This window comes from Mycteria americana, chromosome 1 (assembly GCF_035582795.1).
Source record: "Mycteria americana isolate JAX WOST 10 ecotype Jacksonville Zoo and Gardens chromosome 1, USCA_MyAme_1.0, whole genome shotgun sequence".
Taxonomy (NCBI): Eukaryota; Metazoa; Chordata; class Aves; order Ciconiiformes; family Ciconiidae; genus Mycteria; species Mycteria americana.
In genome coordinates this window covers 60,815,719-60,835,812 of record NC_134365.1, presented here as the reverse complement: position 1 = coordinate 60,835,812, position 20,094 = coordinate 60,815,719, and the positions used below count along the sequence as shown (strand labels likewise).

At 47.0% G+C, this 20,094-nt stretch overlaps 1 protein-coding gene across 1 annotated transcript; it reads right to left on the bottom strand.

Moving 5' to 3' along the window:
* Positions 1-7,439: 7,439 nt before the first annotated feature.
* Positions 7,440-18,908, bottom strand: RTCB (RNA 2',3'-cyclic phosphate and 5'-OH ligase). The gene is made up of 12 exons (XM_075501733.1): positions 18,686-18,908; positions 18,476-18,554; positions 17,691-17,758; positions 15,770-15,869; positions 14,372-14,528; positions 13,600-13,756; positions 12,318-12,477; positions 11,823-11,998; positions 11,039-11,227; positions 10,442-10,552; positions 9,612-9,731; positions 7,440-8,538 (listed from the first exon to the last, which is right to left on the bottom strand). The coding sequence occupies exons 1-12, from the start codon at positions 18,776-18,778 to the stop codon at positions 8,431-8,433; spliced, it is 1,518 nt and encodes a 505-aa protein (XP_075357848.1). The 5' UTR covers positions 18,779-18,908; the 3' UTR covers positions 7,440-8,430.
* Between the last annotated feature and the right edge of the window lie 1,186 nt (positions 18,909-20,094).

The following is a 20,094-nucleotide window of genomic DNA, read 5'->3' as shown; positions in this document are numbered from 1 at the left end:
TGGAAACCTCTCTGCTTAAGGGTGCCCTGTGCACAGCTTTAATCCCTTTGTGCAGAGGGAGCTGGAGCCGGCCAGGACCTGCCATGGGATTATTGTCTCTTACAGTCTATGTTCTTTTATTGCATCAGATTATGGTTTTAAACCTCGGCATCCAACTCAGACACCACTGCTCCACACTAGATGTTACCCTTGCAGGTCAGGGAGATGGGGGTAGTTCTGGCCTCGCACTAGGACATTCAGGAGAAGTCCTCCAAGAGCCTTTGCTGGCTGGCTGCAGAACTGAAGGTGTCTGAAAACTTCATTAACTTGCTTCACACCCAGAACATGTCCGGAGTCTAGATAAAGGAGGACTCAAATCCTCCAGGATTGCCCCAGCCCCTTTTCCTGAATCTCCTGCTCCAAGCAACGCTGGTCTCTGCTGATACAGGCTTGTAGGGGCATGGTGTGGGAAGATCCTTAGAAGACTTGCCTGCCTCTGCAGTTGGAATTAATATTAGGACTAACTCAGCTACAAGCTCCCATTTCACCCTCGCTGATCTGCTTGCCTCATGGCTGTTTTTTTGGGCAGCAGCCCAGCCTGGATGCTCAGCAGGGCACTTCCTTGAGTGACAGTGACTTTCCCCAGCAGCTTGGTCAGCTCCTGGGCATTGCATGGGGTGTGCTGCAGGTTGCAGGGGACAATTCTCGTCTCCCAGGCTGCCCTCCCAGCACTTCTTGTCCATGTCTCACCCCTCTGCTAGCTTCAGCCTGCTCTCATGCTGTCATCTCCTCTTGCAAAGAGAAGTCAAGGCTGCACCTACATAGAGCCACTCAGCGGGGTTTTGTATGCTGGGAACAAGAGGTTGTGTCTTTATCCTCCTTGTGATGGAGACAGTGGGACTCCAACATCCCCTGATGCTCTCTCAGGTTCTGTCCCTTGGCACACGAATGCATGCAGGTGGCAAAAGTGAGGTGGCACATTTAGCACTTCACACAAGTTTAGGTCCTGTATCCTCAAAGCACAGAGGAATTTGGTCACCTCACTGGCACTGAACTCAAGGTGAGGATCTAGCTCAGAGGCTCTGCTTTGTAGCCAGAGGACTATGAAAGACTTTTCTAAGTTTTGCAGTGACTGCTTGAAACTCTGAACAGCTTACAAGCTCTTCTGCTTTCAGTTTAGATCGTGACAGGAATGAACCCATCCCTCCAGCAGCGCCAGAAGCCGCAGGAGAAGACAGGCACGCAGGGCTGCTGCGCGCCTGCAGGGCTGGTGCTGAGCATGGGACAGCCGGGGCCGGGCTCTGCAGAGGTACGGCCGTGCTCAGCAGCACTCATAGGTGCAGAAGGAGATGGTCCCTGAATCAGAGCTTGGTATTTAAATAGGGAAGACCGATAAAAAGTGAGAGTAAAGGAAGTGATTTTATCCCTGTTTGCAGATAGGGCACCAACGCATAGCAGGATGAAATGACTTGGTACAAGCTGGACAAGTCTGTGGTGGATCAGAGCGCTGAGAGCTGCTCTCCAGAAATGTAACAGAATGCCTCAGCCTTACGCTGAACTTTTCTCTCCAGGAACCGGTCTGTGATGGAGGATTCACTTTCTGCCAGAGGAAGAGGGAGAAAAGGAGACAGCAATGGTGCTCTTGGCTGCTATTGATAATCATCAAATAGTTTGAATTCCTGCCCGAGAGACAAGGAAACGAATATTTGTCTCACAAACAAGGCTTCATGTTTCTCAATCAAGATAAAACTTCTGTCTCATCCACTGACCATTAATGGAAGAGCTCGAGGGGTCTGGCAGGAAGAGCAGCCAGAAGCCTGCATGTCTCCTGAACTCATGGGATTTGTGGAGGTCTTGCCCAGGTCGCCTGCAGCCCTGGGACTGAGGTGGGGAGGGATGGGGGACAACAGGAGGGACAACCCCTCTCCAGAGCAGGGCATGGCCCCGGCAACCCATGCGCCTCTGAGCAAGGGTCTCCGTCCCTGCTTGCCCCTCCGTGGCCCTGCCGGCTGCCCTACAGGTGCTGCAGCCCTCCCCGAAACACCTCCCCTGGTGGGGTTCTGTGCCGTGGAGACGCCCATCGGCTTTGCAGGCTCCTGGGGGAGGAGAGCACCCAGCACTGCCTGCACAGCGCTGCCTGCACCCAAAGGCACCCTCCTGCCAGCACAGCCCCATGTCCCAGGCTGGGCAAAGAGGCTGCCATGGGTGGAGAGGTTTCCCCTCCACCCCAGGGCTCAGTCCCCCCACTACGAAGGAACTGGCCCGGCAGACGCACACAGGCTTATGTCGGAAAGGAGGCAAAGTCCTTTCCGGGCTAGACTCAAAATACACAGATAGTCGAAATACTCAAAATGGAGAAGAAAATACTCAAAATACTCAAAAAACTCAAAATGGAGAAGAAAGTGCTTGTCACAGTCCTTTCTGTATCTGCCTGAATAAAAAAACTCCTATGAGAGGTGAATGGAGAAAATCCCTTTAGCAACAGCTACAGTATAAATACTCTCCAGGGGAAAAATAATTTACAGTGATACTTTTTTATTCCTCATCCAAGAAGTGGTTAAGGATTTGGCAGGGAAACAGTGGAGGAACTGATCAGTCTACCTATGATTTTAAAGCTTAATAACTTGTCTGCAAATGCCACAAATTTATAGCCCAACAATAATAAGCGTTAGGCAAAAATAAAACAACCAGCTTGCTTTTTCTTTTTTTAAAGATTAAAAGCACAAACAGGTTACAACTCTTAAAAGCCAAGAGCTGGGTAACCAGGTGATTTATCGGCAAGGCACTCCTCCAGCCGGGAAATCCACCTTTTCCTTCTGCCTGGAACTGCAAAAAGGGTAATAAAAAGCTAGGGGATTTTTTTTTTTTTTTTGGCAGTACAGCCTGGAGCCTGCTACCTCAGGACTGGAACAGAAACGAAGCATGGCACTGGTAGCCTGAGACCTGACTGCTGTAACCCGAAGGGCTCATGGCTGCTTGCCACAGGGGGATGCTGCTGCCCAAAGGGCCCAAGGAGGTTTTGGTGGCTGTTCCATGTCTTCCCTCTGCCCTGAAGGGCGAAGAGCAACAATTTGGGGCAGAAGCGCTCTTGGGTGCTCGTGCTGACACAGAAGAGCTAAGGCCAAGCTTTACTCGATCCCTTGTACGCTGCAGGCTGGGCAGGGTTCAGAGATCCTGATCCTCCTCCGTTATTCCAAGTACTGTATTTGATTGCTTTTCATCTCCCTCCTTTCCCCCGTAAATTTTGTCATAAAACCCTAATGTCTTGTCCTCGAGTGCGTATATTCACAACTGCCGGCAGCCTGCTTTTCTCCCTGGGCGGCTCTTCCCTACGAGCGTGCTCAGGTTCGGTAATCTCCTACTGCTTAATTGACTCGGGTAATAAGCTGCTGCTCTAACGCACCAGGGCTTGGACCTTATCGCACCCACATCCACCACCTCATCTTCCCCTGCGGGAGCTGCACCCCTCCCTCCCCTTGGGTGCCCAAGGGGGCCCCCTCCCCATCTATTTCTTCTTCCCCTCCTGACACATGGCAGGGGAACAGGTTCCCCGGGTTTGCACTTCACAGGGAAGAGCAGAAAGCCCAACCTACCTGACTTCCCACCCCACGCCGGCTCGCTGGGTCTGAGAAAGGAGAGGGGAAGAGCCTGGGCTCCCACCTTGCCTCCCCGATGTGAGGCACAACTTGCACAGGGGCAAAAAGGGGTCGATGCCTCATTCCTCAGGCACTGAGGGAGAAGAGAAAGGAGGAAAATGCTTCCCCCCCTTCCAACTGCCTGCTGGGGAAAGCTGAGCCTAAGCAGAAAGCAGGGTGCTGGCTGTAGCTCAGCTGGTGTGGGGGAATGGGGGGAATAGCAATCCAGGCTGCCCCGGCACCTCTTTTTAGGAACAGGCTCCATCACAAGGGTGACTGAAACACCTCAGTGTCTAAGGGAAGGCAGCCCAGCCCCTGTGTGTCTTCTGCTAAGCTAGTAAATGTTAGATTAAGTGCTGGCAGATGACTCCATTTCCCTTTCCTAGTCCTAATCTCTGCAATTAAGACCAGTGATTATTTTGGTTTCTGAACTTTACATACAACGTGAACCGAAGCAGTCTCCTGGGTGTTGGGAACGAGGGCGCAGTAAGATGGGGATGTGCTCAGCACTGCGAAAGCCAGCAGCAGCAGCAGCAGCTCAGGCTGGGGATTGCTTGGTCGGTGCCCGAGGAGGACGAGTTGCACAGCTGCCCGGGGAGTTCAGGGGCTTTTCTGTGTCCTCAGCTCCCCACCTCCCTCGGTCACACACCACTTAGCAGTCCCCCCGCTGCAGGGAATGACCCCCACCCTCCTGTTACATATTGCAAATAAAAAACTAAATAAAAAACCCACCAGAAACCACATAATTATTGGTATTTTGTGGGTGCCAGGAGGTTACCATCTTCCTCTCCTTCCCACAGTGCAGGGGACAAAGCACCCGCACCCGGTATCGCCCTGGCTGGGGAGCTGGAGATCTCCCGCTTTTCTGCCGTACACCTCCCACTGCCACCTCTCCAGGCAGAAAACCAGAGGCGCTGGCAATCAAAACCCCTCGCACTAGGACAGGGCTCAAGAGAGCAAAGCAAATGCCAGGTACAGGCAGGGCCCGCTGCTTAATTGAAGCCTTCCTTCTGCAAGCAGGGGAGCGTGTTGGCACATGCTGCAGGAGGGATATTGCTTTGTCTGATCGCTTTGAAGACTGGGGGGTGGAGGGAGAAGAGAAGAGGCCAGTTAAGTGTGTTTATGTTTGAGAGGAACAAAGGAGAGCGGAGGAGAGGCCGGGGGTGCCTGCGCCAGAGATGTGTCAGAGATCACTTGTTCCTCCTGGGCCAGAACACCAGCCCGGGACCACCAGCGGAGGAGGAAGCACTGTGTGTGGAGCCGTGTTTAAAGCAGGGAGAGGAAAGACAGAGCAGAGGAAAAAAACTCTCAAGAGACTGAGGATGGTGATAAACGTGACACAGGTTAGACACCAGGCTCCCACCCAGCAGGGTGTGCGATAGAGCACAAATACACCACAGCAGATAACACTGCAAGCGCGTACCTGGCTGGGTCCTGGTTTCCCTTGATGGAGGCTGAGTTAGGGAAGGTAGGGAGCCTTGGAGTACACAAAGTTTAACAAAGTCAAAGAGAAGGAGGCCATCAGCTGCACCCCAGCTCTGCCATCCGTTACGGCAAATGAAGCACGGGTCCCCCCGTTTGCAACACTGCCGGGAGGAACTGCCTGCCCAGGGGCTCCCGCACAGCCCAGGGGCTGAGCGCTGCCCCTTCTGCCTCACACTGCACCCCGGCAAATGGCAGCCCCCAGCACGGGGCGTGCATTTAGAGGGCTCTCTTCCAGCATCATCCACCGCCACCAAGAACCCAAAGTGCTTTTCTATTTGCTGTTTAATGCTACGCTAACAGTGATGGGAACAGCACCTGCACAAGCCCCTGAGCGCACCACGAACAGTCAGTTCCTGACGCTAGAGGAAGCACTCGCCCATGCTCACGGTCGCTGCACAGCACCAGGCCCTGCAGCAAGCCCTGGGAGCACAGAGGGAAGGAAGGTGCCACACTGAAGCCACCATGGGATGATACCTTCTACTTCCCAGAGGCAGTAGCTCTCTTTTGGCAGGTCCCATCTGTAGTTAAAACATCTTGTTCTCAAGCAGAGGGTAAGATCAATGCAGTGAGCTATTTGTTCTCACTAAAAAGAAGCTTGCATCCAAGGACTGGTTTTATTGCACCGACTGAAGGCAGACTTAATGCAGACACCCTGCGCAAGCCCCAAGGTCAGCAAACCTTCTGCTGCAGGTCATCATACAGACGACTGAATCAACTACACTTAGGGAGGGAATAGATGAGTGCCTGCAGTTGGACAGAGGTGTGCAACAGCTCCAGGGGTGTGGTGTAGACACAGATCTCCTACCTGCGGTTTCCCACCAAAAAAAAAAAGAAAAAGCGACCCTAAAAATCATTCACCAAAGCTTTTTCAGTCGTTTGGGGAAGGGAGGGAAGCACATCATACATTAGCAGGTATTTCTGAGTTCTCAGTAATCTTCCATGGAAGCAGCGATGGTTGAATAACCATATTGGTTCTTTGGTGTGGCCAAGATGCTTCTGCAGAAATTTTTGGAAAATTTCAGCAGAAATCCACCTGTATTTCAGCATATGAATTTTAATACTGCGTGCCTTCCCTACCTACCATTTTTTAAAATTTATTTTTAAAAATGCAGATTAAAAAAAGATAGCAGACAGCCCTATTTGGAGAAAAAAAGACAGACTTGAATTAGAAAAACATCCAGGTTTAAATGAAGAACTAGGAGACATCTTACATTTTTACTCTTACTTTTTTAAGTGGTTAGGAAACCAGCACTCTCCTCCATATAGCACAACATATAACCAAAACTAGTACTAGCTTTGCAACAGGAAGCCAAAATTGACAGCACTTTTTGCATTCTTGAATGCTAATGAATAAATGCTGATGATCAGAAGAGGCTTAAGGCATACATATGAGAGCACCTCCATGGTACACAGGATTTCTGCTTGTTGTAAAAAACTGAAATTTGTCTCTTAATGGCAATGGTAGGTAAAAGTTGAAAGGAGAACTGTGTTTGAGAAATGCTTCTTTATTTTTAAATATGAATGTTTTAAGGGTTCCCTTGCATTCCACATCAGAGTCTGAAATATTTATAGACAGAAACTTCTGCATGGAACACGCACTTCTGCAGAAGATTTGAGACCAACAATTTGCCTTTCAGTCACTGGAGGCTAATTCACGTTTCTAAGTGAAATGATTTTTGTTTGAAATTCAGCAAGAGATGGCAATCTGGAACAATCCCACTGGAGAAAGCAGGGGAAAACAAGAAACTGTCTTTAAAGCCAGACTCACAAGGATTCACAGCAGTGATTATTACTGCATGTGCTGCTTCTGAACCTGCAGCAAATATTTGAAGTTAAGAAACCAGTAAGCACAAAGTGATTAAGACAGTAAAATGCCATTAAACCTCCTGAGATCAACAGGTTTCAGCTAAGATCCTAAACCTAAAGGGATGTTTCATCAAAAGGCACTCGGGTCTATCAATCACTATCTGCTCCTTTTACATGAGTCCTTTGGCAGGGCTCCACTCTTGCTTTGAGGTTTTATTTTCCTCCAGCCGCCCTCTTGTGTCTGCATACAGGCTTACAGGCAAGCTCCATCCCCTATCCAGTTGAGGTGGACCCAGCAGGCCCTCAGAAAGACAATGGTAGCTATCACACTCTTGTCATAACCAAGTTGAGAAAACAGCACTGCATTGCCCTTCTCTTGTATCCTGCAAGAAATTCTGCCATCTGCACATTTCTTTGCAAGATCCATCAGCTGAAGTCACAAAATGTGGTGGGTTTCAAGCTCATATATGTACCTAAAAGTGGACAACAGACATTTTAGCCACAGAATAAACATGACACAGACACACTGCAGCGTCCATCTTCCCATTTTATTTGTAATCCCCAAAATGATCCAGTGGGGATGGTCAGCTTCCCCTCCAGTCTTGGTTAATGAATGCAAAGGAACATCAGAAGTCACATTGTACTGGGCCTGACCCTGCTATTGGACTCACTTGAATCAGAGCTGCAGGACACAGTAAGCAGTATTATCCAATCCAACTTTTACATGCTTAGGACTTTGCAAAACGTTGGATTACCACATCTATAAGTTGTTAAGTCACAACTTTTACTGGGCAAACAAAACCTTTCAAAGCAACATACTCAGTCCTACTAGCATTTCCACAAGACTGTGGAACACCTTCTTGTACTGAGCCAAGTACACCGGGTGCTGTGTTGAATGGGAGAGGGTTGGGGAAGAGGGGAGGACTGTGCCTCAAGCCTAGCTAGACCCTCTCAACCCAAGCGGGAGACCACTCCCAACTCCGTATTTCTTACCCAATTGCCACAAAATATGCAACAATATAGACTATGCATAAAGGTATCTGCAAACAGAGCAACCTCTCCCTGCCCAGAAGCACGATACCCTGCCTGTCAGAGTACTTCTATACACAGAGAGAGCTCCAGGCACTCAGGTGCGGAGACAGCAGGTCTGGTTCATACGCCATCTTCGCTGATGGAGGTGGTCTTGCAGCACAGCAATTAGTGACAACTCAGGCAAGGCTGAAGTCCTGCCTGTGGAATCATCAGGCGAAGGGGGGAGGGACTGCATATAAAAACCGAGACGCATTTATTTCTTTGCCCTTTCCTCACAAGAAAAGAATACCATTTAACAAGGAGGGGGGTAGGGGGCATTAATTATGCCTAGGAGTGGTTAAAAATAGGGGTAACCTCAACTGTTGTGTTTCCAGAACAGGGATGTGATATCTGAGCACCCTGCAGAGTCCAAGAGGTGTGGGAAGATGATGGTTCTAGTCAGTTTTGTGTAAGGCCTGGAGATGTTGGTGCATTTCTGCTGCCTTGTCAGTTCCTAGCCTTTTATAACAGCAATAGGTCTCAGTTTAATGGCTTTCTTGCTAATGCCAGCTGCATGGCACGTGTTAACCACATCTGTCACGTTCTTATAAGACTCTGGTGCCTGGAGGGGAAAGAGAGGAGAAAAAAAAAAAAAAAAGACAAAACTATAAACAACCCAAAGTCACAGGAAGTTAGATGTAGGCTTTTGATATCCCCTCTTCTCTTTGCAAAAATAGAATCATATGAATTGAGGGTGTAGAAGTAGGTGAACATATTGAGAACCTGGCCACCTTACATATCTGTGAGACACTTAGCTTTCCAAATAAGCTTTCACCATATTTCAGATAAAATACTAGCTATTTTGGTTTAGTTTTCCCTATGTTCTCAGATAATCCAGTCCATTAGCATGTGAGAATGTCAAGCCTCATTATCTGGCAGGAAGTCACTCCAACTATCCAACTATCCTTACAGATAGCCTTTAAGATTTATCTTCACTGCCCCTTAGTGACAGGAATCAGGGTTGAACTCTAAAGCTTCCCCCTCCAGCATTCTAACAAGGAAGCTGCTCTTAAGGAGAGATTTTAATGTGATCAACATGTTTGTACAACACCAACACCTATAACAGCATAGTTCCAAATGATTAACACGCTTCTATGAGTGAGGCTGTGAACAGAAAAGACATTCTATCATGTTAATGCAGAGGAACTGGAAGTCATAATATTCAGTTTTCTAGCCAGAGTTCTCTTCTTCTTTAGCAAATAAAGGAATTCGTCTTAAAAGAGGTGGATCTCATATACTACTAATAATCTACATGACAGCTGCAGTGTAAAGTAAGTTTAAAGCTGGGAGAACATAATTCAAGAAAAGAATCCATAAAACATAACTACTTTTGTGATGCTCATACAAAGACTTCTCAGGTTGATAGTAATTATCCGCATCGCCAGGCAGAAGAGGAAAAAACCATACTGCCAAAACCTGTCAAACAGGCATCTCCCCTTTCAGCGGGATTTTAGGGACAGGGAAGACTTCACATTATTTTCCAAAAAATTGGATAGCTGTATCTGAAATCACACAAGCTGTGCATTTAGAGTACTAGCAATCACTTAGCACTGCACAAAATCAAGTCAGGGAGGGTCATTCAGCCAAGGAGCAAGACTCCCTTTTCCCTCTCAGATAATGAAGTATTAAACTCACTTCTTCCATGACCAGTTTGGGAGAAGCAACACGGATGGCAATGCCCATGTCAGCCAGCTTGTCCAATACATCCTGGAAGTCCAAGTTACGTCGAGATTTGGCTCGAGACAGCGCACGACCCTAGACAGCAGTTTTGTTAGTTCTATTTTTTGTAGCGGTTTGGAAAAACAGAACTCTTTCTTATTAACAAAAAACATTATTACATTATAAGCAAACACAGAATGGCTGAGAGCACAGACCACAGTAAGCCACAAAATGGGAAATGAATTCAGTCTTTAGGTGATGGGCTCCTGCAAAATCACACATCTGGTAAGATGGCTAGGAAAGTTTCACGTGTATAACATACTAGTCTGCAAGTGTCTTTTTACCCAAACCACCTGTCGGACAGTATTCAGGAGTCAGAGTTTTACTGGAAGCTATTTATCTTCCTCAATCATCCTGTCTCACACTGTAAATAACTGGAGAGAAAACACCTTCTTCTAACTACCGAGGAGTTTTATATGGACAGCTTCAGCACAGTTAATCCTTCTTGTTAGCTCAGAGATATCAGAATTTGGTAAAAGGAGCTCATTCTCCACATCTTCATCCTAACATTTGCCTTGTATAAAGCCGCACCCCCTAAATTTTCTGTGGGAGTAGTCAAAACTATTCAGTAAGGGACAAAGAGGACTACTAGCCTGCAGTCCTCCTGGGCTGGGATTACTGTGGCAAGGCTACTCTCTAGTTGTATGACCAACAGATGAATCACACACTGGATGACCCTTGAACAACCCTGTTCTCTGGATGACAATCCCATTCCAATCCCTTCCTGAAATAACTTTTTGACTTACAGCTCCATGGCAAGTAGTTCCGAAGGTCTCAGTCATGCCTTGCTCTGTGCCAGTAAGAACATAGCTACAGGTGCCCATAGTCCCGCCGATCAAAACAGGCTGTCCAGTCAGCTGTGGATGCAAAGTATTAATTCACAAGAAAAAGCCTAAAAAACTAATTCTTAATAAAAGTCTGAGAGGAACTATATCTCCAGAAAAGGAGGTCAGGTTCACATTCCCTCAGAGCATCCCTGCTTGCCTCGGGTGCCTGATATCAAGGATTCTGGAGAACTAACGGCACTGAAAGATGTAGACCAGCAGACCAAAAGACTTGTGTCCAACAGACAGACAAGGCAAATCACTGAAGCCTGCCCGAGGTATGAAACACTTCTTTCCCTTTGTGATCTTCCAACCACTGTGGGCATGGAGCAGAAGAGGCAGCTCAGTGCCCCAAAGATCTAACACACAGACAAGCAGAATGTTGCCATCCCATTAGGGTTCCAGTGCTGTTAGCTCAAAAAAGGAACTCGCAGCATTTAGATCTCTGTTAGGGACCCTAAAACTGTCTGATTCATCCAGAATTCTCTTCTGATTTCCTTCTCCCACACCTAAACTTACTTGATAATCAACAGCGATAAGAGGATGGTGAGGAGGGAAGGCCCTGGTTGATCCCTTTCTGTGCACCAGCAGAGTCCGCTCCTTTCCATCCACTACATGTTGCTCCACTTTGGCAATGTTGTGAGACACATCATAGATAACATGCATATCAAGGTCATCTGGGGTTGTGTTGAAGACTTTGGCAAAGGCCTAAAAAGAGCAAGTCAGGATGTGAAATACAAGAACGTAACTGCTGTGTACATATGGAATATTTACAATATTTTAGGAATTAAAAGGAACAAAGTTGCTTGAAAATGTTTCTCACTGACAAGTCAGTGACCTAAACACTTGGCATGGCAGCTCAGAAACTTCAGTCAAATTCAGCCACAATGGAATTGAATACAACAGTGCTGAGTGTGACAGAATTGGGCTGTCTAGATTAAAGCTGCCAGTGGGCAGATAAACAATGCTAGAATTCAGCCAGATATCAGCTAGACAAATTCTTGCAACTCTGAAAAGATGGCTTCAGCAGTGTAAAAACAATTTTCTTGTATCCACTTCTTCCAGTTCAAGGCATTTTCAAAAATATTGCCTAAGTGGCTTCTGCAAGTACAATCCAGTGATGTTGAGAGGTGTTAGACGGCTTGCCATGACTGCAGCTTTGTGTAAGTCTCTCCAGAAAAAACAGTTTAAGCAGCACTGAAATGAAAATTATGTCAAATACTGCAGCTACTCTGTTCCATGTCTGTGATAAAGCAGGAGATGTGTACCAAAATATTTCCATCAGAGACAACTCTGCTCCTACCTGTCTTGTTAGAAAAGTCATAGAAGAGCGGTTGACCCATGCATAGTTTCCAGCAGCTGCCATTCCCTTCAAGTAATCCTGTCCCTCTGCAGAGGCAATCCTGGCACACGCCAGCTGGCGATCGTTCACTATGATTTTGTCCCGTTTCATAGCTTTTTCCATAGCCACCAATGCATCTAGGAAATAAAAACAGTAAGTCTAAGTGACTTCTTAGTTTTGTTTCAATCTGTGAGATTAACATGGGTGTCTATAATTTGTATTCTGAACTCATCCGTCCGATGGTCAAACCTACAGCTTCTTCTCAAATGCAAAAGCAAATCTGTGGCAGAACATTATCAGTTGTTTGCAAACAGACAACCCCTGTCAAGGCAACTCAGAACAGACTCAGCAATTACACTGCAAGAAATGCTCTTTGGTGCTGGAGTTTACTGTCAATAACAAGACCATGCTGAAGAGTTTGCTTCACCCCAGGTACCTATGCCAGTCAGATCATACCTGTGGCAACTTGGTGGCCCAGGCCTCTGCTGCCACTGTGGATCATCACGCACACCTGCCCTTTGTGGTCGATGCCCATCTTCCTGGCAGCATATTCGTTGTAAATGTCATCCACAACCTGGATCTCGGCATAATGATTTCCGGCTCCCAGGGTCCCCAGCTGCCAATCACAACACATTGATCAGACAGTGCTAGTAAAGCAGCATCTGGGAGCACAGGGGAGAGCTACGGGAATATGGGCAATAAGGCAAATTGCTACAGCAAGGTTTTAGTTTTAGAAAAGTTTTTCCATGAAAAAAAAAAAAAAATCCTCACATAAACTGAAAGGAAAGAGAGCACAGTAGCATCATCACTGTCCTCTTTGTTCAGATTTATAATTATTTTTATTGTTGGAACAAGACTGTGATTAAACAAAAGGACCAGGATCTATAGACTGTGCTGCCACCTTTTTCCAGTTTACTTAGGCCTAGCTGAAAGATGGGAAGAGTACAAAGTATTGAGAATTCATCTTAAATTTGTATAGGCAAGGCAGATATATAGTCTTATACTTGGTTATAACTCCACAAGGAAGTTACAACATTCTGTTAATTAGGCACTTGCAACCTTTCAGTAGATTAAAGCAAGATATTCCATTTCCAAGCCCAAATTTTTTCAACTCCATAACAGATGATCACTTATTTGCAAGGCAAATGTGAAAATTGAGCACATAAGATTATTTCGAGGTTAAAATGCTATAATCTTGCATCACCACAATTCATAAAACTCAAGAAGTCATATAAAAGACAGCTTTACAAATAGTAGTGTTAGTATAGCCATCTCAAAAGTGTTCCACTCAGAGCAATGAGATAGTATCTATGGAAATGAAATCCAACCCTTGAACTGCAATTCAAAGTTATGAGCTAGTTCCATTTATCACGTGTCCTGCTACTAACTTGCTGAGCAAACAAGGAGGAAAGTTGCAGAATAACTTGCCTGTCTCTTAAAAACAAAACTACATCTGGATGGGGAAATGCCACCGAACACGGTGCCACATAACACTAGCACCAGATGTTAACTGATGAAAAACTGATGGCCCCAGGGACCTTGGGTATACCCGGTATCGTTTCCCTCTGTTACAGTTCTGACAAGAATTATTCAGAAACTGCCCCACCATCTCACCTTTCCCCCTGCCCAGAAATGCTAGGCAGAGCTTCAAGAAAAGACAGAAGATTAGAGAACTACCCACTAACCTTTACATTTAAACCCTGGGAGCACTCACAGCCCTCCTGAAACATAACATTACCTGAGGCAGGCCCCTCTTCTTTGCTCTTGAGGAGACCTTGTTGGGGTCAGCCTGCAGCATTCTTCCATATTCCTCACAGTGCTCCTTGTCCTCTGCCCAGGCATAGCCTTCCCGGAGCGACCAGTCCACACCCATCTCTAGCGCCTCTTCCAAATCCCTGCAATTATCAAACACCTACATAAGGTGCTTATCCTTGGAAATACTTGAAACTCCACTGGACATGGCCCTGAGCAGCCTGATATAACTTTGTTGTTAGACCTACCTTCAGAGTTAGCCTTCCTTCGTGCAAGGAGTTGGACGACATGACCTCAAGAGATCCCATCCAACTTAAATTATTCTATGATTTTGTGATCAGTCCCCAACTCCCCTAACAAGAAGTCCAACTTAATACTTCACTAAAATCAAGCTCTAGAGATATATTAACTTTAGATAGGCCATTACTTTTTCATCTTTCTTGTGCGGGGAATATCCTATTTTCTCTCTCATTCCTTTCAAAAAAATTCCTTTACATTCATGGAGGTTTTATGTCAGAAGAAACGAGAATCTTTCAAGAACTTTTAGTTATTTCAGGGTTTTAAATGGGGGAAGAAACAGCTGACTTTGTGCATTGATGATTACACCAGTTCTCCTGGTGAAGCACATATGCAGAAAGAATAGAAAGAGTTTCAGAATTACTTTTTCTTTCTTCAAGTCTCCCACTGATGAATCCTTCATCAAAATAAACACCAGAGATGTCCCCTCTAGTGATGTGCATGCAAAGTCATTCTCTTACTTGGCATTCATGGGGATGACACCTTTGGAGCCGACACCAACAGGAATGTGGTCAAACATAGCCTGGGCGAGCTGCTCCTTCACAGGCTGCACATCACTTTCATCCAAATTTGTACGCAGTAAGCGGACACCACAGTTGATGTCAAATCCGACACCACCTAGAAGTGTAGAAAAAGCCATGGAGTTAATAAAGAAAGTGTGCTGATGGCAAGCATTTGCTGAATATTCATCTTAAATCAGTGTCCCTGATGACAGGGAGTATGTACTGAATGCTGTGATCTTACACCTTCTTTCTGACACAATACTGAGAAAAAGGTAGAACTGCATGAAGCTTCATTTTAAGAGATTTACACAAAGCCTCAGATTACAAGACAGCAAAAAATGTAGTCTTGCAGATAAAAACTTGAAAACTCTCAAAAAAAAACCAAACGAGTTTTCAGTCTCGAGCATATGCTGTACAGACATAGCTGTGCAATTGCCTACAGAGTTCTCTGTTTACAAAGTTGCTCCAGCAAGTAGACACAACTATAAAATACACGATCCACAGAAAGCAGAGAGGATGTTCCTGTTCTTCTGCCTAAGGTCAGAAGAAAAGTGACAGATCTTAGCATGGCTCCCTGATGTAAGACATTCTCGAAAGCAAGTCCTTTTTGAATCTTCACTGGAATAAATAATAACTAGTTATTATAATAAGTGATAAATACTTACAAGAAATATTAAACTTCAGTGCTTACTGTTTTGCTTAACTCTTACTATTTAATAAAAATAAATACTGCAGGGCAAGGCCTAATATGAAAGATCAATCATGCCACCTTTCGTATGAAGGTTCTGGTATTAACTAGTGTCAGAGGGGGGATACCGGACTAAGAGATCTTGGGTTTGAGTCAATCAGGAACACTGGAACTGCCTGAAGCAAACCTGAAACATGACTATCATGTTTCATGACAACCACAAAAGCATCTCCAGACCATCAGTAAAGACCCAGGTGTTTATTAAAGACGGACATATTTTAAGGTCACATTTTTAATAAAGTGTAGAAATATTCTCAAAATATGTTTTCAAACAGTGCTCAAAGAAAATAGTCAGTTCTTTATCAACCTAGCGAAACCCAAGTTCAAAGTCTTGTGCTCTCCTTTCAAAACTGAGGGATATAACGAGCCCAAGCCAAAAACACAAGGGCAATTCCCTCTGTACTGTTTAGATGTTTTCAGTGTAACCACCTGCTCCATAAAGAATAAAGATCCTGAGTGCAAGAATTAAGCACCTTTGAACTCCCTGTAATTCACATATTTTTTGCTTTGGTTCTGTATATAAAGTACTGTAAAGACCTGCCATATCAGAAAGTATTTTTATGCCATCCCAGATATTTCTCAGTGCAGGTTAGGTCAGTCATCCTTACCTGGTGAAACCACTGCTTCAGGATCATTCATATCAAAGGCAGCCATGTTGCCAATGGCAAACCCATAGCCAGAATGGACATCTGGAAGGCCTATTGATCTCTGAAAGAGAATGAAGGAAATTTTAAAGTTTTATGAAACTCTATGCTGCACAGAGTCACCTTGATTATGCTTTGCCTTGTGGCAGTGGTTGTCACATTTTCAAACAAATATACCAAAAAGAGAATGGATGTTCAGATGTGGATGGAGTAAACACATCAATTCAGGTAAGTATCTAAACTCCTGCAGTTACAGGACAGACAGTCAAAGAACGCAGAGAGCAGATCTCACTCTGAAGCAAACACCCAGTGGCTAGTCAGCTGAGAAGCCCTCTTGGTTCTATTGACCAGATCTCGAGAAAACTTAAGAGGAGCTTAAGCACCTAAACGTAGAAATTGTGATCTCAAACTGAATTCTAACCTAGGTTTTTCTTGGACTCAAGAGTCCTTGCGTTCAAAACTTATGCAGGCAATAGCTTATGAGTAGCATAAAGCAGACACATAAGAGTGAAGATGAGTTTGTCTTTACCAAGCTCCATCTAGAGACATCTGCAATATTGAAATACTGTAAATGTAACAAGTGAAGAGCTAATTGCTATGGAATGGAATCATAAAACAGTCAGCATTTTCTCTTCTTAGCTTTGTCATCAAACACTGACGAAAGACTGCACCCTGTAGGCAGGAAAAAGTCATCCTTTTAGGATGATATCCTGATAGGACAGGACAAGATAGGAGCTGTGTCGTTTTAATTTATAAATTAATTCTTTTTATTGAACCTTTTGATATTACTACTAATTAAAGAAAGTAAGAGCATGCTTCTACACAGCTCCACAGGTCCAAAGTATATCTAGCCTGGCAAGTTTAGATTAGGACACCACAAACAGCACTCCACAATCTATTTAAGCAAACAAACAAACAAAAGCCCCGAACACCCAGAAAGCTGTCAGAAATTGGAACTTTTTAATGCGTGTTAAACCGTTACCATACACTAAGAAGAACAGTAGTTTTCAGTGGGATTACACACTTCTTCTGCCTCCCCTTGCTGTCACCAAGAAAGCTCTTGGTTTGGAAATAAAAAGTGAAGATTTCAATAGACAGATGATCGTAACATCTCTCCTACAAACTACCAGCCAAAATTCCCATTTTAACAGGTTGTTACTATTCTACCTTACTCCCTTTTTGGTTGACCACTAAGACATTTTAACAGCGTGATGGGCTGCCTTTTACTGCAGCCAGAAATTCGAAACTTTTGCCAAGTCACCAAGAGAAACAATTAAAAAAAGAAAATTCCGTTATTTGTTACTTATTAATATATGCAATATTGAATGCAAAAAAGATCATTTCCACATCGTACTTAGCGCTTCTTGAAAAGTGACACAGCCTAGTATTTTCCTCCTGCATCATCATATCTGATGCTTCGCTTCCAAAAATGCACAGGGTGAGGGAAAGGAGTGTTGAGCGCATGAGATGGCTCACTACCAGCATTAGGGCAGCAACAATACAGACAACAATATTGCCTCCTGCTCTCTCCTCACTTCTCCATGCATTCCAGGTCAGCAGAGGCAACTCAAAAACAACAAACAGACAATATGAGCAGCGAGAGAAAGGTGGCTCAAGCAAACTGGAACAGCATAAAGGAATGCTAAAAAAGCTTCACATCAAAAGACAGTCAATGAAGTAAGTGGATACTTCCCTTTCTGACAACTTAGTTTTACAGCCTGCCCTTGCAAGCACTCCTTACTCAGAGATAGGTTTCTAACACACAGACTGTCTTGAAAAGAACTTTGATCCATAGCCCTTCTCACACCAGAGCTCCCATTTGGAAGGCAATAATCCCTGGCAAATAGGAACAGAAAAAGAACAAATTTTCAGAGCATTTACTCACGTGAACAATGCCGGGTAATGCAGCCACATTCCCAATCTGTTTCATAGCAGGCAAAAAGCCACCTGCACCTGAAAAAGAGAAAAAAAAAAAAAGTATGTAATCTGATAATTGACCATGGTAATCACAAGGAAGCACTTTCTAAAGAGGATGCTCAAAACACTGGCAAATCAGAAGTCAGCCACCAACAAGTATTCTAATCTGGTATAAAGCACCTAGGATTATGCACAATCTGCAGTTTCATTAAATGAGGTATTATGCTAAAGTCCTTCTTCTGCTGTGTGAATACCAATGCAGAGCGATCTGTGCTAACAACAGAAGTGTGTTACCACCAGTCCAGCTGTCAGATCTGCGTCCAGCTCTGCGCTCCAGCCCCACACCAAACAGACAGGCCTGGGCTATAGCCCCCACCAAAGTAAACTCTGAGAGCAGGTATTCAGGGAACGCTCCAGAGGACAAAGGGCAGCCGGCAAGGCAGTGCCCACCCATCTGATCTGGGCACAGAACATGCTACAGCTGCAGGTGACACCCCTGTGCTGCTCACCAGGCCGCACTGGCTGGCGAGGCGAGAAAACTCATTCCTGTTTGCTGCCCCTCCAGACCCGCCAGCTGGCATCTGCACCAGCCCTGCTCCCGCTGCCTCTGCTACACCCTGGTCCCTTCAGGGCCCACGGACAGCGTGGTGTGAACCCAGGCGCTCAGTGAGGGCTTCCAGGCCACGGCAAGGAGCGTGTGAGGACACCCCCCGGGTCAGAGGGCCCCCATCCCGCTCCCCCCGCCGGACGCACCTCCGCCGCGGCAGGCGTTGCGCAGCTCCTCGAACATCAGCTTCTCCAGCGGGTCGTTCACGTAGAAAACGCCCTCCACCTGCGGGGAGAGTTGTCAGGGCGGCCGGCACCAGACCAGGCCGGGCCAGGCCGGGCCGGGCCGGGCCACCCCTACTCCGCCCCCCCGGGCACCCAAGGGCTCCTGGTTGAGCCCAGCCCCCTCCCACGCACGTGCATGTTCGGCACGAAGCCCTTCTTGATCCGCCAGCAGTTCTTGTCGATCTTGTCCAGGTACTGCAGCTCATCGTTGTAGCTGCGGCTCATGGCGGCGGCGCTCCCGGTCGGCGGCTCCGCGTCAGCGCGGCCGCGGGCACCCAGCCAACAGCAGGAACAGACGGCGGCGGCCGCCGAGGGTCACGCCGCCTCAGCCGCGGCAGGCAGCGGACAGGAGCCGCCGAGGGTCAAACTTCCTGCGGGACGCCGGGGAGCTGGCGGCTGCCAGCGCCCCCTGGCGTCCCGCCGCGGGGCGCCCTTTACCCGGGAGAGGCGGTGCGGCAGCCAGCCGGCCCGCCGCGTCCTGGCTGGGGCGTCCGCGGGGAGGCCGCTCGCTTCCTTCGCCTCCGCGGCTGGTCAGGGGCCCTCTCTGGGCACCCGGCTTGCTTACACACTGTCGCTCCCTCACCCCTGCCTCAGGCCGGGCAGGGCGCGACGCCGCGAGGCCCGGAGACACTCCAGCATGGCGGAGATGCGGGGTCGAGCCACCCGGCCGGCCCCCAGTTCCGGGGGGCCCCCGGGCACTGGCCCCCGGCCCCCGCGGCACTGGAGCGGCTGGGACAGCCCGGGCGAGGCACCCGGTACCCGTGGGGCGAGGGTGTGAAGGGGAGTGCAGCCCCGGGCCGTGCTGGGGTGAAGGAAGTCGGGTTTGCACCGGCCGCCTCCTCCCTCACACCGCGTACAACTTCTGGGCTGGCTTTGCGGAAGGAACAAGGGTTTTTTCACGTGCCTGTGGCTAACGAAAGCTCTGTGTCTGTGCGTGCTGGCCTCCTAGGGCAGGGCAGTTTCGGCCTGCGGGGTATTTAGCTAACTGCTGCAGGTGGATGGGTAGAGTTTGCTCAACTACAGGCAGGCAAAAGCTGCCTGCACCCCATCATCAATTGCATTTCTCAGCATGAGCGAAACAGCTTTTTGCTGTTCAGTCTTGGCTTGAAAAGGGCTCCTGTTGAGGAGTGAGAGGTGTGGGGATGGCTAGGGTCTGGGCACCACGCCAGGTGGATGGGGCTTTGCACAGGGGTGGTTTGGGGCTCACAAAAGCAGCAGAACAGAGCGGGATGTGGCATCCCAGCCTTTCTTTCTCCTCTGTTTGGGAGGCCTGAGCCAGCTTCCCGTCCAGGTTTGGCCAAAGCACAAGCACCTAAGCATTGCAGGGCAGGGATATTCCCCTGCAGAACTGTGCTCAGATTTGCACACTGATAAAGTATTGAAAAAGAAGGAGGAGAGAGAAAGAGGTAAAACAACATACCAAAATGAAGTAAGAAGTAAAGTATCTGTAACTGTTTCAATCCAGAGAAAGGTTGACAAAGATGTGGGAGGATTAGACTAGAAGACTTACACAGAAACATTAAAAGAGTTAAATGTATCTA